The sequence below is a fragment of the Mytilus galloprovincialis genome, chromosome 4, assembly GCF_965363235.1.
Source record: "Mytilus galloprovincialis chromosome 4, xbMytGall1.hap1.1, whole genome shotgun sequence".
NCBI classification, from domain to species: domain Eukaryota; kingdom Metazoa; phylum Mollusca; class Bivalvia; order Mytilida; family Mytilidae; genus Mytilus; species Mytilus galloprovincialis.
Window position 1 is genome coordinate 63,320,421 of NC_134841.1, and position 23,050 is coordinate 63,343,470.

Here is a 23,050-nt window from a genome sequence, read left to right on the forward strand (position 1 = left end):
TGGATTAGAGTGTGATTATGGCTCTGACTACCCCATATATACAGCCAAATAACACCGTTCTAGGACATCATGGCTACAACCCTGATATTACTTGTTTATCTACAAACCATTAAGAAAATGTATGTCTGGTAAATATTGGCTTTGGGCAAATCAATATAACTCCAGGATCCTGAAAATCAGTGACCACTTATGATGGAAGTTTCCTGCTGAAAGATGTGTCATAATCTCTTGATCATACATTTCAAAACCAAATTGTGTATTTAATACTGATAAAAAATGAGTTAGTGCATCAAATTTGAAACCTAACTGTATTAAAAAAACATAAGGCATTGTTTGCTATATTGTTGAAAACTATTATATTCAGCTAGAACTGTAAACTGTATAAACAGCAAAAATGATCAGCAATACCAGATCAACAAATAAGTCAACATAACCACAATTGTTAATCAACTCCTTAAAATCAAATCTTTTCAGGAGTTATTGTTTAAAACGGATGAATTTACCTTTTTGAGTTTTGGTCATCTTGAAGACTACCTTAAGTTTGAGATACGTGAAGATCCGCTAACAAGTTTACACATCTAAAATTATAAGAGTTAGTTCCCTTGAATGTTATTTGAATATATATAATTTATAACAAACTTTCCAGTTTAAAGCTTCAAATTGAATGATGCTTCAAAAAAAAATACATGAATGTTTTTTTTGCAGGGCGCCATAGTTCTATGCACAATCTGGCCAAAGATGAGGAACAGTCAACACTGGCCGAGGAGTCCACCCCATATAATGAAGAACTCAATTCAGATATTCAAATTGTTTCGGATGATGATTCTAGAGTACAAATTTGTGTAAATGGCATCACTCTTGATAGTTCTGATGATATTAGATTGGACACTAGTCTAAATAGGTTTATTAAGGATTACTATGGGGACAATACCCCAGGAGTGAGACGCCGTAGTAGCTGGTGTCCACAAACTTCTACAATCACCGAAGATCTTCATAAAAAATATGTCACCCAGAATTCTTTCTCACAGGGAAAAAGGTACCAGAAATTAACTGATATGTTATTTTGAGATGATTATCTCCCCTTGCATGCTTTTATATTCAAATTAGACACATTAGTTATACATGGCATTCATATAATAATCATTGTGTTTTTATGTTCCCTTTATTAAATTATTAAGCTACACATCATACATATTGTTCCATATTCACTTTACTCAAAAAGAGAGACACAAAAAGTACTGCTAAAAATAAATGAAATAACTTACAAACTTTTTTTTATGTGGATATGAGAAATAAATATTATTTTGAAGGGCATATTTATTTTCTTTTAATGATAAACAGTAAAGTATGTGTTGCTAAAAAATAGAGTTTATTTGTAGAGATATAGACCAGAAAAGACATGCCTTCTAGTAAGACAGTTTCATAGCTTATTTTCCTAATGAAAAAACCCATTACTCGATTAAATGTTTCTATTTTCATTAACAGACAGAAGTTTTTCGTTATTTATTTAAGAGTACTCACTATACGTAATAAATTTGACATCTATTCTCCTATTAACTAATCTGTCGATAACACTGTTTGATTGCATTTAGATGTGCTGTTCTTTCTTTTGAATTAACTTTTCACTAACTTTTTGATTTGTTGTCCTGTTAGTAACAGTTTGAAAATTTAACACAATTTCTTTCTGAACAATTCAAATATGATATTGACTTTTGTCGATTTCGATTTTGATTTCCATAGAACCATTACCATGCACAAATTGAAACATACATCTATTTTAGTTTAGTTTAAACATATTTATTTATAGTGGATTGGGAAACAAGTTTTGCAACTTATATTAATCCCTTTCCACTTTGCGGGTGCGAGTGCTGCCTTGTAGCGGCATTAGCCTACTCTTTTTCGAAATCTACAAGGGTACTCTTTTTCGAAATCTACAAGGGTGTCTTTAACGTGCAAGAGATATGGCTCTCTCTTAACACGGTTCAGCAATTTATTGTCCCCTTCCGACGGACTATCATCGCTAAACATCTATTTTAAATCACCTGACAGAAATAAATCTTTTTCTAATCAGGACAAATTAACTTGAAGTAGTGTAATTGTAACCGATTTTCTTAATGATCTATCTCCATTAGTGAATTAGATATTTTGAGTAACAATTTAATTTAGTTCAGACCATGTATACCTAATTTAGACTGACCTTGTATCCCTTGTGTGGCCTCTCAATCTAGGTTTTCTCTAAATGTAAACAACTCATCATAATTTAGTCTAAGCATGTTGATTGCAGTAGGTATAATTGATAAAACAGAAAAATATTTACTTATCTTTGGGTAATAAAAATGATAATATTGACCCTTGTAAAGATCTGCAAGAATAACCGTATTTCCCCTAATAAATGCCTTTAGTTTTCAGAAAATTAGAAAGTTGATATCTATACTATTAAACGAGAAGACCTCATTTTGTGTGTCTCTTCTCTTCTTTCCACAATAAATTAATCAACACGCCTATGTGTCCTTTAGGTGCAGTGCATAGTCAAATTTGTCATCCATTCATATGATTATTCAGATTGAGTTATTTTGGGAGAAAAACCAGAAAAAAGGCATCCGGATATTGTCCCGTCATTGGACGAAATTTTAAGTCAGATTAGACTTCCAGTTTGCATTTTTCTGTATACTTTGAACATACATATACTACGAATAAAGTGTATTTTCAGAATTTTATCTGCTATCATTTTTATACGACCGCAAAAATTGAAAATTTTTTGGTCATATATTGGTATCACGTTGGCGTCGCTGCCACTGCCACCGACGGCATCGTCGTCGTCCGAATACTTTTAGTTTTCGCACTCTTAACTTTAGTAAAAGTGAATAGAAATCTATGAAATTTTAACACAAGGTTTATGACCACAAAAGGAAGGTTGTGATTGATTTTGGGAGTTTTGGTCCCAACATTTTAGGAATTAAGGGCCAAAAAGGGCCCAAATAAGCATTTTCTTGGTTTTCCCACTATAACTTTAGTTTGAGTAAATAGAATTCTATGACATTTTGACACAAGGTTTATGACCACAAAAGGAAGGTTGTGATTGATTTTGGGAGTTTTGGTCCCAACAGTTTAGGAATTAGGGGCCAAAAAGGGCCCAAATAAGCATTTTCTTGGTTTTCGCACTATAACTTTAGTTTAAGTAAATAGAAATCTATGAAATTTTGACACAAGGTTTATGACCACAAAAGGAAGGTTGGGATTGATTTTGGGAGTTTTGGTTCCAACAGTTTAGGAATTAGGGGCCAAAAAAGGGCCTAAATAAGCATTATTCTTGGTTTTTGCACACAATAACTTTAGTATAAGTAAATAGAAATCAATGAAATTTAAACACAAGGTTTATGACCACAAAAGGAAGGTTGGGATTGATTTTGGGAGTTGAGTTCCCAACAGTTTAGGAATTAGGGGCCAAAAAGGGCCCAAATAAGCATTATTCTTGGTTTTCGCACCATAACTTTAGTATAAGTAAATAGAAATCTATGAAATTTAAACACAAGGTTTATGACCATAAAAGGAAGGTTGGGTTTGATTTTGGGAGTTTTGGTCCCAACAGTTTAGGAATAAGGGGCCCAAAGGGTCCAAAATTGAACTTTTTTTGATTTCGTCAAAAATTGAATAATTGGGGTTCTTTGATATGCCGAATCTAACTGTGTATGTAGATTCTTAATTTTTAGTCCCGTTTTCAAATTGGTCTACATTAAGGTCCAAAGGGTCCAAAATTAAACTTAGTTTGATTTTAACAAAAAATGAATCCTTGGGGTTCTTTGATATGCTGAATCTAAAAATGTACTTATCTTTTGATTATTGGCCCAGTTTTCAAGTTGGTTCAAATCAGGATCAAAAATTATTATATTAAGTATTATGCAATAGCAAGAAATCTTCAATTGCACAGTATTGTGCAATAGCAAGAAAGTTTCAATTGCACAGTATTGCGCAATAGCAAGAAATCTTCAATTGCACAATACTAATTGCACAGTATTGTGCAATAACAAATATTTTCAATTGCACAGTATTGCGCAATAGCAAGAAATATCTAATTGCACATTATTGTGCAATAGCAAGAAATTTTCAATTGGAGTTATCATTGTTTTATACAATACACAATGTATATTCACTTTTACTACCAACTGATAAATTAAAACGATCTTTACCATTCAGTGATAACAAGCACTTTATTTTACATTTTAATATTTTCTGATATATTTAAATGAGTAGTTATTGTTGCAAACTCCATTAGAAATTTGAATTGAGATCAGTTTTGGAAAAAGGGAAAGGGGGATGTGAAAAAAAAGGGGGGAGGTTAAATTTTTCTCATTTCAGTTTTCATAAATAAAAAGAAAATTTCTTGAGAGGATAAATATTCAACAGCATAGTGAATTGCTCAAAGGCAAAAAAATTATTTTAAGTTCATTAGACCATAATCATTCTGTGTCAGAAACCTATGCTGTGTCAACTATTTAATCACAATCCAAATTTAGAGCGGAATCCAGCTTGAATGTTGTGTCCATACTTGCCCCAACCGTTCAGGGTTCAACCTCTGCTGTCGTATAAAGCTGCGCCCTGTGGAGCATCTGGTTAAGTTTACTATCCACGGCGGCCACATAGTTTATTAAATAGAGAGGGTCTGTTTACTATATCAATGATCACCATGGATCGATTAGTAAACTTAGAATTGAAAGTAAATACACTTTATTTATATAGTAATGAATGTTCATTATATACAGATAAGCGCTAAAATTATTCATGTGAACTTTTGATACTGAAATTCTCCAGTCATTAAATCTTTTACAAAATTCATTGATTAAAAAAAAAAAGAAGATGTGGTATGATTGCCATGTTGAGACAACTCTCCACAAGAGACCAAAATGACACAGAAATTAACAATTATAGGTCACCATATGGCCTTCAACAAAGAGCAAAGCCCATACCGCATACTCAGCTTCAAAAGGCCCCGAAATAACAATGTAAAACAATGCAAACGAGAAAACTAGCGGTCTTATTTATGTACAAAAAATCATCGGAACGAAAAACAAATATGTAACACATAAACAAAGTGACTATTAACGACAACCACTGAATTACAGGCTCCTTACTTAAATGTTCATAACATACTAAATGTATGTTCATATTGAAATTGATAGAAAACCAAAAATTAGGAACTTTGGAAATAAAGGTGGAAGGATAAAAAAAAACATTTTCCTGTCCTCAATAACCTATGACTTATGATACTTTTGCTGAAATTCTTCAGTCATTCTGTATTTTACAAAATTCTTCCATCAACACTTTACAGACTTTTAACTACGCTCTGAATGCTCGCGATTTCGCGGGTGTGTTCTAGTGAAAATTAATATGAGATACGTTTGCCAACTAATATTAAACTATTCAGTGAAAAAACATTATCCTTGTTGTCGAAATTAAAGGTAAAGAATAATGCTGTCAGATATCTTTTTAGTTCTTTTGAAAAGCCCATGTCAGACCTAAAATCTAATCTTGTTAAAAAGCATTTTGCAGAAGAAATGATTCCTTTCCACAAAATCAGTTGCAGTTAACCTGGTCATTTAAATTTTTGAAAGTTCACCTAACCCATTGAATAAATACAATACAAAAAATTATATAGACAGGCTTACAATAACTGGTTCTGTGAAAAGGTTTCCTTACTTTCGTAATATGTAGATGTTATTGAGTCAAATACTGCAACATGATTTGTATATACTGTTGTTGGCATAGTGTCATTGTCTGTGATAAATTGCCCAGTTTATTTACTACCGGTCATTATTTGGTTTCAGAGAAATTCCTTGCTTAAGAGGTTTTTAAATTACTAGAGGCTAAAAAGTAATATCTGGTAATTTTCAGGCTGGGGATAATTGGCTTTTATTTTTGTCCATTACTGTGAAAGTACTTTAATTCGTGGGTATCAATTTTCGTGGTTTGAGCAATATTTACATGTTCGTGGGTTTTTAAATTCGTGGATTTAAGTTGAAAAAAAAATTGAAAAATTAAAGCCTTTAGAAACGAAGGTTACAAATAGTCTGGATTGAAGGAAATTGCAAGGACAACATTGACCCGTGTAAATCGTAGTGATAACAGGAATTAACCCATGATAAAGTGATCAACAGATTAAAAACCATCAAAGTTGTTAATTAGGCCATAAACATGTCACCTAAAGAAAACAGTAACATAAATAAATGCTATAAACGTGTCTTGAATTGTCAAATAATTCTGATCAAAATCAAGCCCAGCATGAAACTTTTATTTCCCATATGTACGAGAACGATGATGAAATATAAATGAACACTTTATCATACTTAGCATAGCAATACCGGAAATCTGACTTTCATCGATCAAAAATATTTTTAAAGATAATTAAAAGATCAAAAGTTGTACAGTTTAGGTTATTACAGTTTAAATTATGGGTAATCCTGCATGCGGTTGTAGTTCTGTGACTGCTATTAAAGTATTCTCAGATTTGGCGTTATTCAATATATTCTCTAGATCATATCAGTAGTCAAACCTAACGATAGTGATTTCTCCATTTCTTGATTTTGACAATAGTTGTTTTATTTCGTTGGACACTTAAATTCGTGGATAAAGTCATCCACGAAAACCACGAAAATTGGTACCCAACGAATAAAAGTACTTTCACAGTAATTAAAGATCTCAAAGTGAAATCATTAACCACAAAGTATACCAATAATACTATCAATAATACATAACAGGTGCTTGTTGTGGTTTCATAATCAAAATTGAATCAACTTTTATCTGTGTTGGGCTTTCTTGATTATCTTGAGTTTCTTCTTCTTTACAGTGTGTTTTATAACTATCTAATGCTTGATGTTTGGGAACATTTCAATAAAGTCCAGCTGCCCCGTCATGGAGTGCATTTGTCCATCCCAATGGAATTTGTTTTAGACCATCTGACCTTAAGGGCCAATATAGGCTGTTAAGCCTGTTATCCTTACTTGGTGTTTGAAATTTGTTCACTTTTCACTCTTTTATCATCTGAATTTGCAGTACTTATTCTCGATTGGTCAATTTTCAATTTCTTTTCCTCAAGCCTATTTAAACTTTATACATATGGTGATTTTGAGACCCTTAATGCTGATTGGATGGCATACATCATGGAATGGAGACCCTTTGTACTGATGGATGAGCTACAAATACACCATAGAAAAGATTTCATAAAAACTCCCATTTAAGCATTGTAAATCACATTTCAGTTTTCTTGACTTACTAAATATACTGTATTGAATCCTAATTATTATATTGGTAGGAATAATGTACAAAAGTTCTTTATAAAAATCTTCTCAATACAGTCCCTTGTGTAATAGACCATTCTTATTTTTGATTGTCACTTCTGACATTAGAAATAGATCTATATAGATGAGTGATATTGGTTCTTGAATGGTCTGTAGTTTGTCTTTTATTCGTCTTTTTTGCACTGTAAACTATTTTATGTGTCTTCTGTACTAAGGGGAGATCACTATTTCATCCTTGGCCTTGGCATGACCCAAACCATAAATAAATGCTTGTTTACACACAGTAATTGTCAACAAACATGGATTTTCGATTATTTTCCAGTAAAATATTTCTTATTAGTCTAGCATATTACACTTTAAGGGTTGAAATGACATCTTTTATCGTTGTTTCATTATTACTTGATACTGGTATTTTCTGATTTATTTTATTTTTATTATCAAATGATTAATACATGAATTCAATGAACCAAAGGTTCAGTGAAATAGAATGTGAAATGTTTTTTTCATGTTTGTTTCAAGGTTACTTGATTAGAAATGTATTGCAGGATATTTTACGAAGTCTGTAAAATAGATTTCACATAATTTTCAGTATCTGTCTGTAAAATGTTTTTGTAACTAAATAGAAATGTATGACAGGTTTTAGTAATACAAGAACTGTGTAAAATAAATTTCCACTGTGTTTTCAGTATCTATCTTTGTAAATTTGTTTTTTAATTAAAAATGTATGAAAGGTTTGGGTAGGAACTTTGTAAAATTGATTTCACTGGTTTTTCAGTATCTGTCTTTGTGAACTTTTTTGTTACTTAGAAATGTATGGCAGGTTTTGGTATCAACTCTTTAAAATAGATTTCACTGAATTTAAAGTATCTGTTTTTGTAAAAAAAAAAAAATTGCTTAAAAATGTATGAAAAGTTTAAGTAAGAACACTGTAAAATAGATTTCATAGAAGTTTTAGTGTCTGCCTTTTTATAAAGGAAAGCTACTAAGTAACAATTTTATTTCCATTTGTCTGGCATTTAGATTTTCATCTGTTGAAAGTAATGCAATTTTCTCTATCTTAAATGTTATTCTAAAAATAACAATTATCTGCAAATTATCAAAAATAACCTGTTTTGATCATTCCCCTCTTAAACCTCTGTGCATGTGCAAAACTCATTGCACTTCAAGTGCATCCTCAAAGCTATAAATCATGTTATCTGATGCAAGGTTGTCTGGCTAGTGATTAATTTGCAACATCTTGATATTAACCCTATCTTTTAAATAATGAGACCCAATTTGAGAAATTAAATCAAGAGAAAACAACTGAATGAGTTTTTTTTCCTGATATATTATTTTTATTCTCCTCAAGCAAAAGGTAGTAAGGACAAATATACTGCAATGTTCGGAAACCTTGGAAACATGTCAGTTAAAGTCAGTTCTTGTTACTCTGTTTATTTATAGTTTACATCAAAATATTTAGATTTTTTTAATGATTTTCTTTTTATATATAGGGTTCATTGTTGCCAAGTTTAGATAAAATTCTTTTGGAATTTGATTGAAATCGTGCATTTTGCTCATTGAAAATACCTTTTGATTTCTGAGTTATTTATTTTAATGTTATCAAAGCATCTGTGGGTTAGACTTTTTAATTTATTTTAATATGTCTGGAAAAGTAGGAGTATATTGTGTGGATGTATTTCCCCATGGCAGACAATTTCCTTTTGCCTTTTTAAATCTACTTAAACTAATAATATTTAACATGTTTAACTCATAAAATATATGATCAGAATGGAATGATAAATTTTAACAAAATGAAAATTTTTTTTCTAGGTGAATGTCTTAGGTAAAATGTGTCAATAGATACATTATAGTGTTTTAAAACTGATGAATTAGCAGCTCATGCCTTATATAGCTTATTGCTTGATATGGTTTAAAACAAATACAGTTTTTGAAACAAATGAACTTTTAAAATTTCTAGCAGCAAATATGAAGATGAATCTCATTTCCTTTTTCAGTGCAAGTTTGAACCAACTTGATGGAGATGATTCAGACGATTCCTATCACGATGCCAAGGAAGACAACATATCAACAAATCGACAAAATCCATTAGATATGGATGCTATTAGTATATCACCTTCAGAATCAGGCTGCTCAAGTCCTTTCTGTAAGAACTTTATGTACTAAAGTTTTAAAAAAGTATTCGTCTCTTATCTTCAAAAACCAGTTTGATAAAGAAAGTTTAGAAAGTGTCTTCTCATTCACATTCATATTAACCGTATAAAGGAAAATGTTTGACAAAACAATGCAAAATTGATTGTTGTTTGACGTCAATATTTTATATGTGGCAAAATCTAGGGTCAATTAAAGCAGATTCCTCCTAAATAAGGTCTTTTATCTTAAGAACAAATATGTTGAAGTCCAATGTAAATCTACATTGTAGACTAGTATGTCATCATCAAAACAAGATTGCACAATTTTATTTTAGAATCAGATGTATTCAATTTCAAATTCAATTGCTTGAAACTTCGCTTTTGAAATCAGATTGTGAATTGACATACATTTCTTAATACCCAGTGCAAAACTTAGAAACTTTGAAACAAGATTGTGCTGCACTATGACATTTGATCTTTTATAAGACTATTTTAAAAATCTATATTCAATTAAAAATGTTTCTTGTGTAATCTGTTGTTAAATGCCAGCCAGGGTTATTTTTTCAATAATTTGTATATTGACATAAAAGGTGGAAGTGCAATGAAGCCACTTTTGAAATGCCATAGGATTTATTTATTTTCAACAATTATTATATAGTTATAAAAGTTGAGATGCAATAAGGTCATTTTTGAAATGCCAGTTATGAATTCTTATTTTGAATAATTTGTATATTGTTATAAGAGTAAGGTGCAATAAGGTCGTTTTTAGAATTCCAGCAAGAATTTATTTTTTCAATTTCTTTCAATAATTTGTCTATTTGTCTGTTATATATAGGCCAATAGACAATTTCTCATCTAAAATTAAAAATATGTGAAATGTTCACCAAAAGTTGAAGGCAAATTTGAATCACTTACTATAAGTAAAATGCACTACTTTCTCTCTATGAATTTTTGTTAAATATTCTTACACCCTAGTTGTCAGGACATTTGTACCATGAAAGATTACTGATAATAGCAAACCAGTATAAGATAACTAGGTTAAGCTGACTTTCCTATTGTTTTTATTGGAATAGCAGATTCTGCCTTATTCACTCCATAGAAGTTAATGTTTTATTATGTTAATTTATATTTCAGATAAAGAGGCTTCCGACGAGAGAGGTTATGAGCAAGGGTTAACGGGAGATTCCCTCATTGGAACACTTTACCATTTACAGCAGGAACTTGTTACTCCAAGAGACAAGAAAAAAGTAATTTAAAAAATTATTTTATATCACAAAGTTTACAATCTACCTCATCATTGTTACATCACATTTCAAAATTAATTCCTGAAAAACAATATATAAAAGAAGATGTGGTATGAGTGCCAATGAGACAACTCTCAATCCAAGTCACAATTTGTAAAAGTAAACAAATTTTGGTCAAAGTACTGTCTTCAACATGGAACCTTGACTCAAACAGAACAGAAAGATATAAATGGCCCAAAATTGACAAGTGGGGTTCTAATGCTTTTTTTGGCCAATCAATGCATTTGAAATGGGAACATATAGTTACAACTTCCCCTTTGTCCAAGGTTAGGAACTGTATATTTTACAATTGTTTTTTTGCAGACTCAGGTACGGAATTTGTCCGAGGAGATAAATCAGAGTGGTGACTCTGAAGAAGAGAATTCTAAATTGACTGTTCCTCAACATTCCAGTAACATGACTAAAGCACAGTCAACCCCTTCAATACCACATGCTGTTTCGTCAAGTAAGTCAAAATTGTATCATTTCAGTTGTGTTTGAACACAAACACTACAATGAGCACAAATTCATGTTTGGAATACATGTAATAATTAAGGTGGTACCTAACACTTTCATTAGAATTAGTTTGGCTCGTTTAATTTTGATAAAATTTTGACAAAGTATTTACTTTGACCCTTTAACAAAAATATAAAAAAATCAAGAATTTTGAACCAACCGTTTTGTCAGAAAAATTACACTGGTTATATAGCAGTTTGACAAACACCAATTTTGATCTTTGAGAAGCTTATTATTCCCTTTACAACACAAAGTAATTAAAACGTTAAGCTGACTTTACAGAGTTATCTCCCTGTAATGTTATGTACCACCTTAAATAAATAGAGGAAGCACAAAATCTTACATTATAAATATCAAATTCTGTGTAGACAACAACTCGAAGAAACAATTTCAAAGATGGTTATAGAACTAACACAAGTGTCTAAAGCTCAGAGCCTGGTTAAGAATGGTCAGCTTTTCTCTTTTTAAAAATTCTACTTAAAAAAAGGTTGCTACTCTGTTAAAAAATAACAAGCTTTTCATAACACTAGAATAAATTGATAGGGGTTTAATAAAGGAATCAAATGAGCCAAAAAAAATATAGGTCTGTGTGCTTGTTTTCGAGATATTAGCCATTGAAATTTGGCCGAGAAAATGTTCTCTCTTGATTTTTCATAACTTTGTCATTGACTTTTAAAAAACTATTTAAAATTTCGAAGAATTTATAAGACTTTTACAGATGACTTATAATTATACATGTAAAAGATTTATAAAAAGAAAAATGGGGGTTAGAAGGCAAATTATTTTAAGGCATTCAAATGGATAAAACCAAAGGATTCCAAAAAAATATGACAAAAATTCCAAAACATGACAATCGAACATCTTTTACTTTCTTCAGATCAGCACTGCATTCCACAATGTCCTTTAAACCCATCTCAGGAAATTTCTTGCAGTTAATGTGATGAAACTACTATTTGCAATGGAACAATCAAAAAGAAACATCAACTTAAAACAAAAGTTATATAGATTTGTTCAGTCAAATTTTAGTTCAAACTACCATCAAAACAGTAGCATTGGACAGGTATTCAATACTGATGATTTGAATTTGTTTTTTTTTTTATTTTTATAGGTGAAAAATTGGGGCACACTCGGGATCCAAAGCAGTAAGTACTATGTAATTATAGTGATAATTGAACCAGTGTAACTTCTACACTTTGCATTAACCTCATTCTGATTTAAATACAAATCGTGTGTCCATGCTTTGCTTACAGGAACCTGACACTGACCTTTTTTACTTTCTGTTGGGTAGAGCTTTTTAAAACGCCAAAATTTTATCTTGAAGATACATACCTCAAGATATTTGGAGCAGAAATTTCATAAATTGGTATATTAATTATAGGAACAGAAAGTAGAGCAGAGTATTATCAGATTCTTGTAAGATAAGTGAGGACACAGATCTGTGTTCTAATCAGATGCATTAACCTCTAATGACCCGCTGCTTTCATTGAGTTTTGTTAACCTGAATGTAATTTTGACCATCCTGCAGTTTAAACTGTACTAAAAAAATTGTATTCACTTTTGAAATTTCTTGTTAGATAAGGCAGTGTAGTCAACTCTTCAGTGCAGTATAATTGCTGAGGAGTGTGAACACTTCATTGTCAATTGTCCTTTGACATTTTGAATATTTATACCTTTGCGCTATCAAAGGAAAACCATCTTTAAGTGTCTAAAGGCTAGTGGTAATAGATTATATAAATATTGTATCAGAAAGCTATATTAACCATATATGCCACCTTTGGTGACTGTTATGGAATATTCATTTCTCTATTTTCTATGAAGATTTTCTAATTAAAATTAAAATTTTGATAGTTTAACTGAGGCAACAAAAATAGGCTTCTACAGAACATATAAAATTATAGAAATTGACAGATATAACAATACACTATTTTCCTCCTCCTGACAGAAGAGCAACGTTTTTCCGGTATGTCTTCAAATGTCTAACATATCTATATATATATATATACATAACAAATGGATGGGATGTCTGTTGTCATGACGAAATAGATATAGATCAAAATATAACCAATAATTGTTTAAAGTAGGAATTTTGATTTTAGCTGGATATTGATTACTGAATAATTGATATGGTGTTTTATTTATAGAATGTTATGTGCATGTTGGTGTTGGATGATTGTGTTCTGTTGTAGTGAAAGTACATTTATATGATTTACTTCCTGGTTTCTGGTATTAAATGTTTTTAATGTATAAATAGAATACTTAGAATCTTTTAGTTGAGGACATTTGGACTGATTTTGTTTTACAAAATTGTCTGAAATTTTATATGACCTTAAGAAATCATATTCAGCTAGATATTTCTTTAGCAAAAACAAATGTTTAATACATTTCTCTAGACATGAAGACACAGTATGTCTTCTTCTTTTTTTACCAAAAAATTCCAATCTTATGTGGCATATATATGTTTTGAGGTATGAATAAGTTATTTACTGGGTGAACTAAGAAGAGGTCAATAGAAGAAAAGAAATTGAGGGAATTTAAAAACATGTGCAAGGAAAAGGATGGAAATAGGGGATATTTGTTGACAAGACAAATCTGTTCTCTTATATTGTGGATGTATTTCTATAGAACTCATTTCTAAAAAAAAAATTGTTGAGTCAAGTAAAAAGATAAATAGATCGAAATCATAAAGTGAAATTTATTTTTAAATGCAATTGATTTCAGACCACACCATAGATCCTACTTATATATACAAAAACTCATAGAGGAACATGAGTGAGTGAGAATTTATTTTTGGCAGTGATTATTTTTCTTGTATTTTGCACTTTATATCTTGGTGCTTTTTTTCTCACATGTGCAGTTGTTATGAAAGTTCTAAGCATACAATTTGTGGTATATATGGTTTGTTTTAACACAAAGCTGTTTGAAAACATATTGCAAATCTTTAAGCTTTAATAATAAAAGTGTATGATATAGGGGAAAATGTATAATGGTCTTTTGATTTTTTCTGGACCTAACTCATATTGAAACATTATTGATGGTGCATGTGCATTGAATCGCTGTATGTTTATAGTATTAGCTAACAAAGTTTGAAATGAAATAATCTAATTCAGAAATATCGTTTCAGTGTATGTTGTTTCTCAACTTTAATTTGTATATACGTCCATGTTTTACATTTAATCTTTAAAATTGTACCATAAGTTGTACTTCTTCATCATTTATGGAAGATCTTTGACCTATATAACCCTATATGTCTTCTTTATTTATAGAGGATCACTTTTGTCATTAATAGCAAGTTTTTACTGCAAAATTTAGCAAAGTTAAGCATGCTTTTACACTGAAACTTTGTTTGCAGTGTTGCAAAAGTTAGTGCACACTTGCATGGCCTTGCATGCCACTTTCTGTGTTAGTTATGTGGTTATGATATTGTGTTTGTCTAATGTTAATATGTTAGTATTGTTATATTGTAAAAGTATTGAGTAGTTTGCATGTATTTTGTAAAATGTTTGTATTTGTTACATATGTGTGAAATATTGAAGCGTAGAAAGGTTTAAAGAAGTTGTAATGAATAATCTATTGTCTTGTTTGCAAGTTTTTTCTCTGGTAAAAGTTGGAAGTGTTAACTTTTTTCCCAAAATATATAGAGTTTAAATTAAATTTGAAAATCAAATTTTATGGTCAAGTTTTGACAATTTTTTAGTCCTTTAAAGTATTAACAAAAAAAAAACAGGAGCAAAATCCTTATATGAGATTGATGATCCTCCAATATGTTTTGACTTTTGACTGGAATAACTTATTTAATTGTGTGAGGTCTTTAGTTAGAAAGCAGGGCAGCAAATATGCCATTTCAAGTGAAAGGAAGGGTGTCATTTAAAAATATATATTTAAAAAGGGAGAAGAAGTGTCATTACTTTTTATCTACCTTGCCTATCCTAATACATGTATTTAAAATTGGGTAGAAAAGTAGGTTTTGTTTATCATTGAGAGCTAGAAATTGAAAAGTTTTGTAAACATCCAATGCATATGAATGATCCTCTTAAAAATAAAAAAAAATTAAAGATAAAGAAGGGTTTTTGGTGGATAGGGGCCGGATTATAAATTTTAATTTTGGCCTTTTGTTTTGTTTTCTGAATTTGTAGAATATAAAGGTACTTTTGATGTCTTCCAGTTTAAATGATTTAATATTGTACAAAAAACAAATTTAAATATAGAAATAGCATTATGCGACAAAAAAAAAAAATCTACCCTCTAAGGGTAAGAAAAAATTGGTAGTTTATGCTGGGCTTAGTTTAGACAGGTTTCATTGTATATGTACCTGGTTTTACAAATGTATTCAAGTAAAGATATATTTAACAATAGCTTGACAATATTTGTTTTTTATAATAATGATGCATGAGGCTAGGTTTGGAAGTTTGCTTGATACCTTGTAGCTCTTTTCAGAAAGGAAACTGAAGAATAAATGTTTGTTTTGTCCTAAAATTATATTTGGTTTCCAATTTGATGAAAACAGATTTACCAATACCTTAAAGTGTTAAATTTTAAAGAAAAAAAATTTGATTGATAGCATTGAAAACTTTTAAAAAGTGTTCTTGGTGTGTGTACAAAAAATCTTACTCTGACAAAAGAAACATCCCCCTAACTCTTTTTAATGATAAATGGTTGCTTCCTAAAATCAATACCCTCTGAAATACGATGTTCTTCAATACAAGATATACATATCCACGGAAAGGGATTAAATCTACAGTATAAGAATTACCGAATAATTTTATCAACAAGCAGACTTTCAACTGACGGCCTGGAATTGTATTGTATAATTGCTTCTGTTAGTGAAAATAATATAGATATGCTGTTATAACATATGTATGCACACTTTATACTACATTATAGTGCTCAGTTCCGTCGTCAGCGGGAAATCGAGGAAGATGACGATGAAAATACAAACAGAATGCTGGCAGAAGATAGAAATAAGAAATCTAAACTTTCATTGTTAGATTTTCTTAATGAGTAAGTCGTGTGTTGTGTATTGGCAGCGCAAGTCACCATTTTCCAAGGCAAAGGAAATTTTGAATTTTTTATTCAAGTTTTAAAAATCTTATGTTTTCTTTCAGTTCAGATACATTTTTAAACCTTTTTAAATTCCAAACTAGATTTATCATTTTATATAAATGTAGCAAAATTTGATTTTTTGATTTTTAAGCATCCCTAAGTCTTGAAATGGTGCTTTAGGTGTGAAATGCTATTCAGGTGTGAAAACTTGTACTGTAGCTCTGATCAACGTGGAAGTATAAGAGATATATATGTAGCAGTTTCTTGACTGTATCTGTTAGCTTATTCTTTAGTATGTTTTGTTTCGGCTTCTGAAAATAAATCTAATGTCTCCCTATTTACCATTATGAGAATTCTAAAAAAATAAGAAATCTTGTGTCTGTTTGCCCTGTAAGTGTACAGCTTCATAAATCATGAATGAGTGCTATTTTGTTTGCAGTAACCTTGGCTGTCTTCAAAGCTCTGTCTCTTTAAGCCATGTTCTGCTCAGTTGGCATAGAATTTGTTTGCCAAAAAAAACAACAGGAGCATATCCTTCAGTCTGTTTGTCCAATTAAATGGTTTGGTATAAATATTGCTTGTTTACATGTCCCTCCTAGCATAATAGTTTCACTCTTGATATAAAAAAAAATCCATGAATGTACAGTTTGGGGAGCATCAGTATGCAGTGCCAGCTTTTTTCTTGTTTCCATAAGACATTTTCAAACAGTATTTTTTTTGGTCATATATTTTTATTTTTATTTTTAATGAATAATTACTTTTTGTTGATAAAGTTAAACAAGTTGTCTCCAACTATTCAAAATACAGTGAGTTTAAGTTACTTGACTGTAACATGAAAGAATGTTTTTAGAACTATAGCCAATCTGGCTACTTTTAAAATATGTTGACATTGCTTAAACCTATGGAAAGTGGTCAGGGTGAAGTAGTATGAAGAAAATATATAATGTGCAAGTTACGTGAAGTAAGAGAGGAATTCATGTAGCACTGTGTACATTTTTATCATTGATAAATACTTTTGTTTATTTTGCTTCTTCTTACAGATCATTTTATCCAGCTCGCTTTTAGCTTGCTTCACTTACATCTAACATAATCACTACAACCGCTTAGATGCTTTTGTTTATTAAACTTCTATATAGAAAATGTTTAATTTGATTTTTTTACAGTGATTACTTTTTTACTTAAATAGACAGATAATTTATTTTGTAGCATGTATACTTCAAAATGACATATATAATTTTCATGCTGGTGATCCATTAGTTTTACAATCTGTTAGTCCTAGAGAGAAATCCAAAATTTAAAAAAACTTAGAGAAAAAATAAAAATAAAAAACCCTTCAGGGAACCTGTGAGTCATAGGGATCATCCAATATTGTCTTCCTTAGAAAGACCAAAATCTGAGATACGTAGATTGAACCTTTATGACAAAACTATATTCTAACTGTATCTCCTGAAACTCTTCAGTTGGAATCGCTTTGTTCTAGAGAAGAAAAAAAAACCGTTGGAATTGAATGAGAGAAGAAGATCCCAAATGTTAAACTGCTTTAATTCATCATATTCATACACGGAATTTTGTGACAACTTTAGAATAATCACAAACAATATTTGAATTAATCAGAAAATTTCCAATTTTATGTTACTAAATGAAAATATCTGTTTCTGTAACCACATATTTAGAGAACAAACATCATTATTTGCTGTCTGACAAAAATTCTTCTAAACAAAGAAGACTTTAGAAAGTTTAAAAAAAAAATGAATATTTTAAAGTACCATTTATCTTGTAACTGTAATGAAATTTTTGTAAAGCTCATTTTCCAGATATCTGTGGCTGGAAATAAATTATTGTAACTTATTTCTCACATTTTCAGTTCAAGTTTGAACGAAGAACAGAAATTAGCAAAGAAAGATGAGAAGAAAAGAAAAACAAGTGTCTTCTCTCGGATATCAAGTAGCTACAGAACAAAAAAGGTCAGTATATTTGATAGGTCTTCTGCAAAGTCAAAGTGTTGTAGGAAATTTATCAATTCATGCCTCCTCAATTCCTGTTTTATATCAGACCATGGCTTTGTAATATGAACAGTTCGTTATCACTGCACAGATCCTTAAAACATAACACCCTTCATTGCATATGTTAAAGATAGAATCGTGTCTCGGAAATAAAAAGATGTAGAACCAATTTTTCAAGAATTGTTAACTCTTTGTATCACTAGCCTGTCAACACTGAAGTTGTGAGTTCGAAAGTAGCAGGTGTTTGACTCCAATCTCACTTGATTAGGATTGTTAGTTTTCTTGCTGGTGGTTTTCTCAGTTCACTTAAAAACCTACTCAATATTTGAACTGTCTATTTGTTAAAGGGTGGAGGAAATGTTGCTTCACCAGGTGTTGAGTGTTTAAGCAATTACACATTTACAGAAAAATCAGCTCTTTATATAAATTCATTAGAAAAGAGTTATAATATGTTATATACTATGTTAAGTAAACTAGCAAAATATAGATTAATTAGAATTGTTTATCATTTTGACGCATTGATAACAGGTCTCATTTTCAGCAAAGGAAAGTCTATCGTGAAAAAAACTGCACTGTTAATGTATCTGTTCTTTACTGATAGTTTCTGATGACTGACATATTACAAAATATATGTTGATTATGCAAGGAAACTGCTTTTAAACATCACAAAACACTTTCCAACTTTCATCTGATTCTAAATCTCATCAAAAAGAAGATCAAATGTACTATCAAGAAAATTTTCAAGCCAAGACCTCCTGGGAACAATGCCAGTAAGAGTTGTCTTTCTTTCCTCACCCTGAAAAAAATCAATGTCTAATCAAACTCAACTTCTAACCTGTCAGGTTTTATCAGAACAAAAATAAAAGTGTTTCTTATCATCTTTAGCCAAATTAAATCAATAATTACATAATGATGAGTTGCACCTGAGCAAACATTTCTAAAGTCAGGTGCAAAGACATAGAACTTTCACTAAAGTAAACAAGGGAAATGATAAAATATGCCAGGTGTACATATCCAACTGATTTGAGGTCAGTGGTTCTAACTTGGTTAAATTAATGGCTGCCAAAAATATGGAAATCGGTTAAATTATACTTGTTGACTTTTTGATTAAATTATAAGTCGGTTAATTATTTAAGTCTGTAAATGAAGTTATTCGTTAAATATATAATAAGTGGAGGTGTGGGGGTGAGCATTGGAGAAACAGAAGTCTGAAAACACATTTAAAATTAAAACCCATGTAAACTCTTTAATATTAGGTGAGTGTTTATGCAAAAGGAAGAGCTTTAGTTTGCCCAAACTTGGGTATAATGAAACAGTTTTAGAAGTTTTATAACCATGGGCCTTTGTGACCTTTTAGCTCACCTAGCCCACTGTGCTATGAGATTTAATTACCATCATTTGGGTCCATCTTTTGTTTTGCTTTACATATGGATTTTGCAATTATCTTTCTAAGACTTTCTGGTTCTTTATAATCTACATTATCTAAAGGCAAATACATGTGAAAACAGCCATTATTCAGTTTTATAACAACAAGAATAGGAAATTCTTCAATCTTTTTATTTCATAGTAACTTCATTGATAAATCAATACCTATTAAATAAGTTAGTATTGTCTCTTTATAGTAAAGAAAAAAAGAAGAAGAAACAGCCATTTGTAAATCATGTCTTTTAAAAACATGTCAAAATTGATTAATTTCACTTATTGATTGATTGATTGTTGGTTGCTTAATGTCTAGTGGCAAATATTTCATGCATATTCAGGACGAGAAAAAGTTTACAATAAATACAATACATCTGGGATGATGGTCATAGAAATTTGAACTTCCACCGGAAAAGGAGGGTATTTTGGATAGGGACAGAAATTTTGCCTTGCAACAGGCCACCTACGAACCCCTCAAAAAGTTGTTGCAAGGGTTCTTAACTTGCAAAGAGCGTGGCACTCTCTTTACACGAGGCATGGGATTTAACGTCCCCCTTCTGACCGGACGTGACTGCAAACTTGATACATCCCGCACAGCCAAACGGACGCCCCACTTCGACAAGCATTTTACTGCCGGTCAGGAGAAGACCTAGTGACCATATTTCTATACCCCAGTCACCCTTGGGGAAAATTTCACTTATAAAACTTATTTTATGCTGTAAAATATGTTTTGGGGTAGTGCAGCTAGAGGTTGACTAAAATGAATGGCAATTAACAAGGTCTCAGACTTAAGTTAGTTTTGCATTTTTGTCTCACTTCAATGAAGTTTTGAAGGTTAAATTTAGGCCTAGCTGTTTAACCCATTCAAGGCGTATGATGGCTTAAGGCATCCCCTGGGTACCGCCGTTGGATGTCTGAAAGCATCCCCTTGCTACGGCCACGAGATGCCTGAATACATACTTTCAGTTTTAATATCAGATCAATTGCATAAAGCTGGTTAAACATTGACACATCTCATTTCAATGGAGATTATATGGCTCACATTCATAGTCTATAGACTTTGAAACTTGTATAGTTTGCATGTTAAAGTTCTTGATTAGGTCGGTTTATGGAAACTTCTAATAGTACCTCAATGATATTTGGTATGCAGCTGTATTAGTATTGGCATAAATCATTTCTTTTGAGATTATTTTGCTATCCATCCTCAGTCTTCCATCCTCATGGGTCATTGATTTTGAACATTTTGCATAATTTTCATGTTAAAGTAACTGATACCTCTATTTTTGTTTCAACATAAGCATTGTAGTATCAAAATTACAAACAGGCAGTCATATTTCTGTGTCAACAGTTAACCTTTTTTTAAACAAGAAGTTAGTTAGAAGGCCTAAAGCAAATATGTAAAAGTAAGACAAGTTCAAAAATATAAATACTGGTATCTGACAGATTAATGTACATGTTTTTTGATTATCTATTAGGATGTTATTTGAGAGATTTATGATGTTCATGAATAATTTTTTTTATCCAAGATGCCAAAACATCCGACTTTTTTAACCTTTTGGGAATTAGACACACATCATGAGATTTAACAAGTATACCCCTGCCTCAACGAATTCCTCATCTTTTGGGAGATTATAACCATGTGAAGTTTTGAAACCAAAATCTGCATGGTATGCATAAAATCAACTTCTCTTTCTCATGCTTTTGTTGTCTTTTGTATAAATATTTTTGCGTTTTACAAGTAATTTTACAGTTCTTTTTCTTTTTTTTTATAATTTGTATTTCTTTCTCTTCACATACAATGCATCATAATAGTTAAAATTCAAAAGAAGAAAAAACAAGAATCCTGATATACGACAGAATTCTGTGTGTTTATTTTGTTGCCAGATTCTCAGAGCAATTCGTTAATCTTTAATTTGTTATTATTGAATGGATACTCCAATCAAACAAGATAGACACTTATAAAAATATAAAATGTTAGTATTTTATAATGATTGTTTACTTTGATTCCTGGTGCAGAAGGTGGTGATGAACTTAGAGGATGTTGTACATGTTGTACTGGTTCACTTAATGGTAAAAACCATCATTTCCTCATAAAAATTCTGTTGGTATCTTTGCTTATTGACCCCCTGTAGATTTTTGCAAAACATTCTTAAAGAAAGAAAGAAAGAAAGAATGAAGTCTGGTCATGTTTACTCTATGGTTAAGCAATTTCTTGGTTGGACCCAAACTTTTTTTGTATTCTGTGTTCTGTATGGTTCAAGTTAGCAAAGTTGTATAGTATTTGACAGGTTTTTTACCCCTCTGTCCGTTAGTCTGTTAGTCATATTGATTGTAAGATGTTAACTCAATTACTTTATGTCAGATTGTACAACCAGAGTTTGTTATATGGTCACATACCATGAGGAGAAGATCTATAATGATCTCTAAACAGCTTTAGGGGTCAACTCTATTACCACTAAAATGGACCTTTTTCGTCTGGTTACCCTCTTATTTTATCTATGCATTTTAATGAAGGCAAATTCAAAGGTCACTTCTTTAACAAGCTCAAATTTCTCTGGTCAAAAGAAATGGAGATGTGGTCCTTTATAGCTTGCTGTTTGGTGTGAGCCAAACTTAATGTTGAAGAATGTACTGTGATCTTTTATGGTTTAATTTTACAAATTGTGACTTGGATGAGAGAGTTGTCTCATTTGCACTCATACCACATCTTCTTATATCTGCATAAAATGTCTGGAAGATCCCTATTGGTTTTGAAGCAATTGGTCATTTATAAGCTCTTCCCCTTTGATATTGAGAAAGATGATTCAAATCTACATTGTGCACAAACTGATAAAAGTTGAAAATTCTGAATTTAGAGCTCTCCTTTAAGGGAGTAGACCTTGGTTCAGGGAGATAACTCTTTAAATCAGTTAAGCGTTTGTAAAAGTCAAGTTCATCAATGTATTTTAAGCATTTACTTGAAACAGATTGAAAATAGTCTATGTAACCTAGAAGCTTAGAATATATTTTTGAAAATGGTTGACACAAATGTACTGATGATTTTAAGAGTTATTTCCCTTAACCTAGGTCTACCTCCTTAAATCTCATCTAAAGTCATTGACACCAAGATCTTTGATTCAGAAAGGTTTTTTTATACGACCGCAAAATTTGAAAAATTTTTCGTCGTATATTGCTATCACGTTGGCGTCGTCGTCTGCGTCGTCGTCGTCGTCGTCGTCGTCCGAATACTTTTAGTTTTCGCACTCTAACTTTAGTAAAAGTGAATAGAAATCTATGAAATTTTAACACAAGGTTTATGACCACAAATGGAAGGTTGGTATTGATTTTGGGAGTTTTAGTCCCAACATTTTAGGAATTAGGGGCCAAAA

The 23,050-nt window shown here is 31.1% G+C and overlaps 1 protein-coding gene across 15 annotated transcripts in view; it reads left to right on the forward strand.

Moving 5' to 3' along the window:
* Window positions 1–23,050, forward strand: part of LOC143072675 (rho guanine nucleotide exchange factor 28-like) — a 143,460-nt gene that overhangs the window by 62,218 nt on the left and 58,192 nt on the right. For 9 of the 15 annotated variants that reach the window (XM_076247731.1, XM_076247737.1, XM_076247740.1 and 6 more), the window contains 9 exons: window positions 706–1,036; window positions 1,380–1,409; window positions 9,287–9,435; window positions 10,556–10,668; window positions 11,029–11,170; window positions 12,329–12,362; window positions 13,939–13,989; window positions 16,102–16,218; window positions 18,125–18,224. In XM_076247731.1, the coding sequence (XP_076103846.1) occupies window positions 706–1,036; window positions 1,380–1,409; window positions 9,287–9,435; window positions 10,556–10,668; window positions 11,029–11,170; window positions 12,329–12,362; window positions 13,939–13,989; window positions 16,102–16,218; window positions 18,125–18,224 (1,067 nt within the window). Of the gene's footprint in view, window positions 1–705; window positions 1,037–1,379; window positions 1,410–9,286; window positions 9,436–10,555; window positions 10,669–11,028; window positions 11,171–12,328; window positions 12,363–13,162; window positions 13,181–13,938; window positions 13,990–16,101; window positions 16,219–18,124; window positions 18,225–23,050 lie in introns of all 15 variants that reach the window. The other 6 variants (XM_076247735.1, XM_076247739.1, XM_076247736.1 and 3 more) reach the window with 6 other exon arrangements.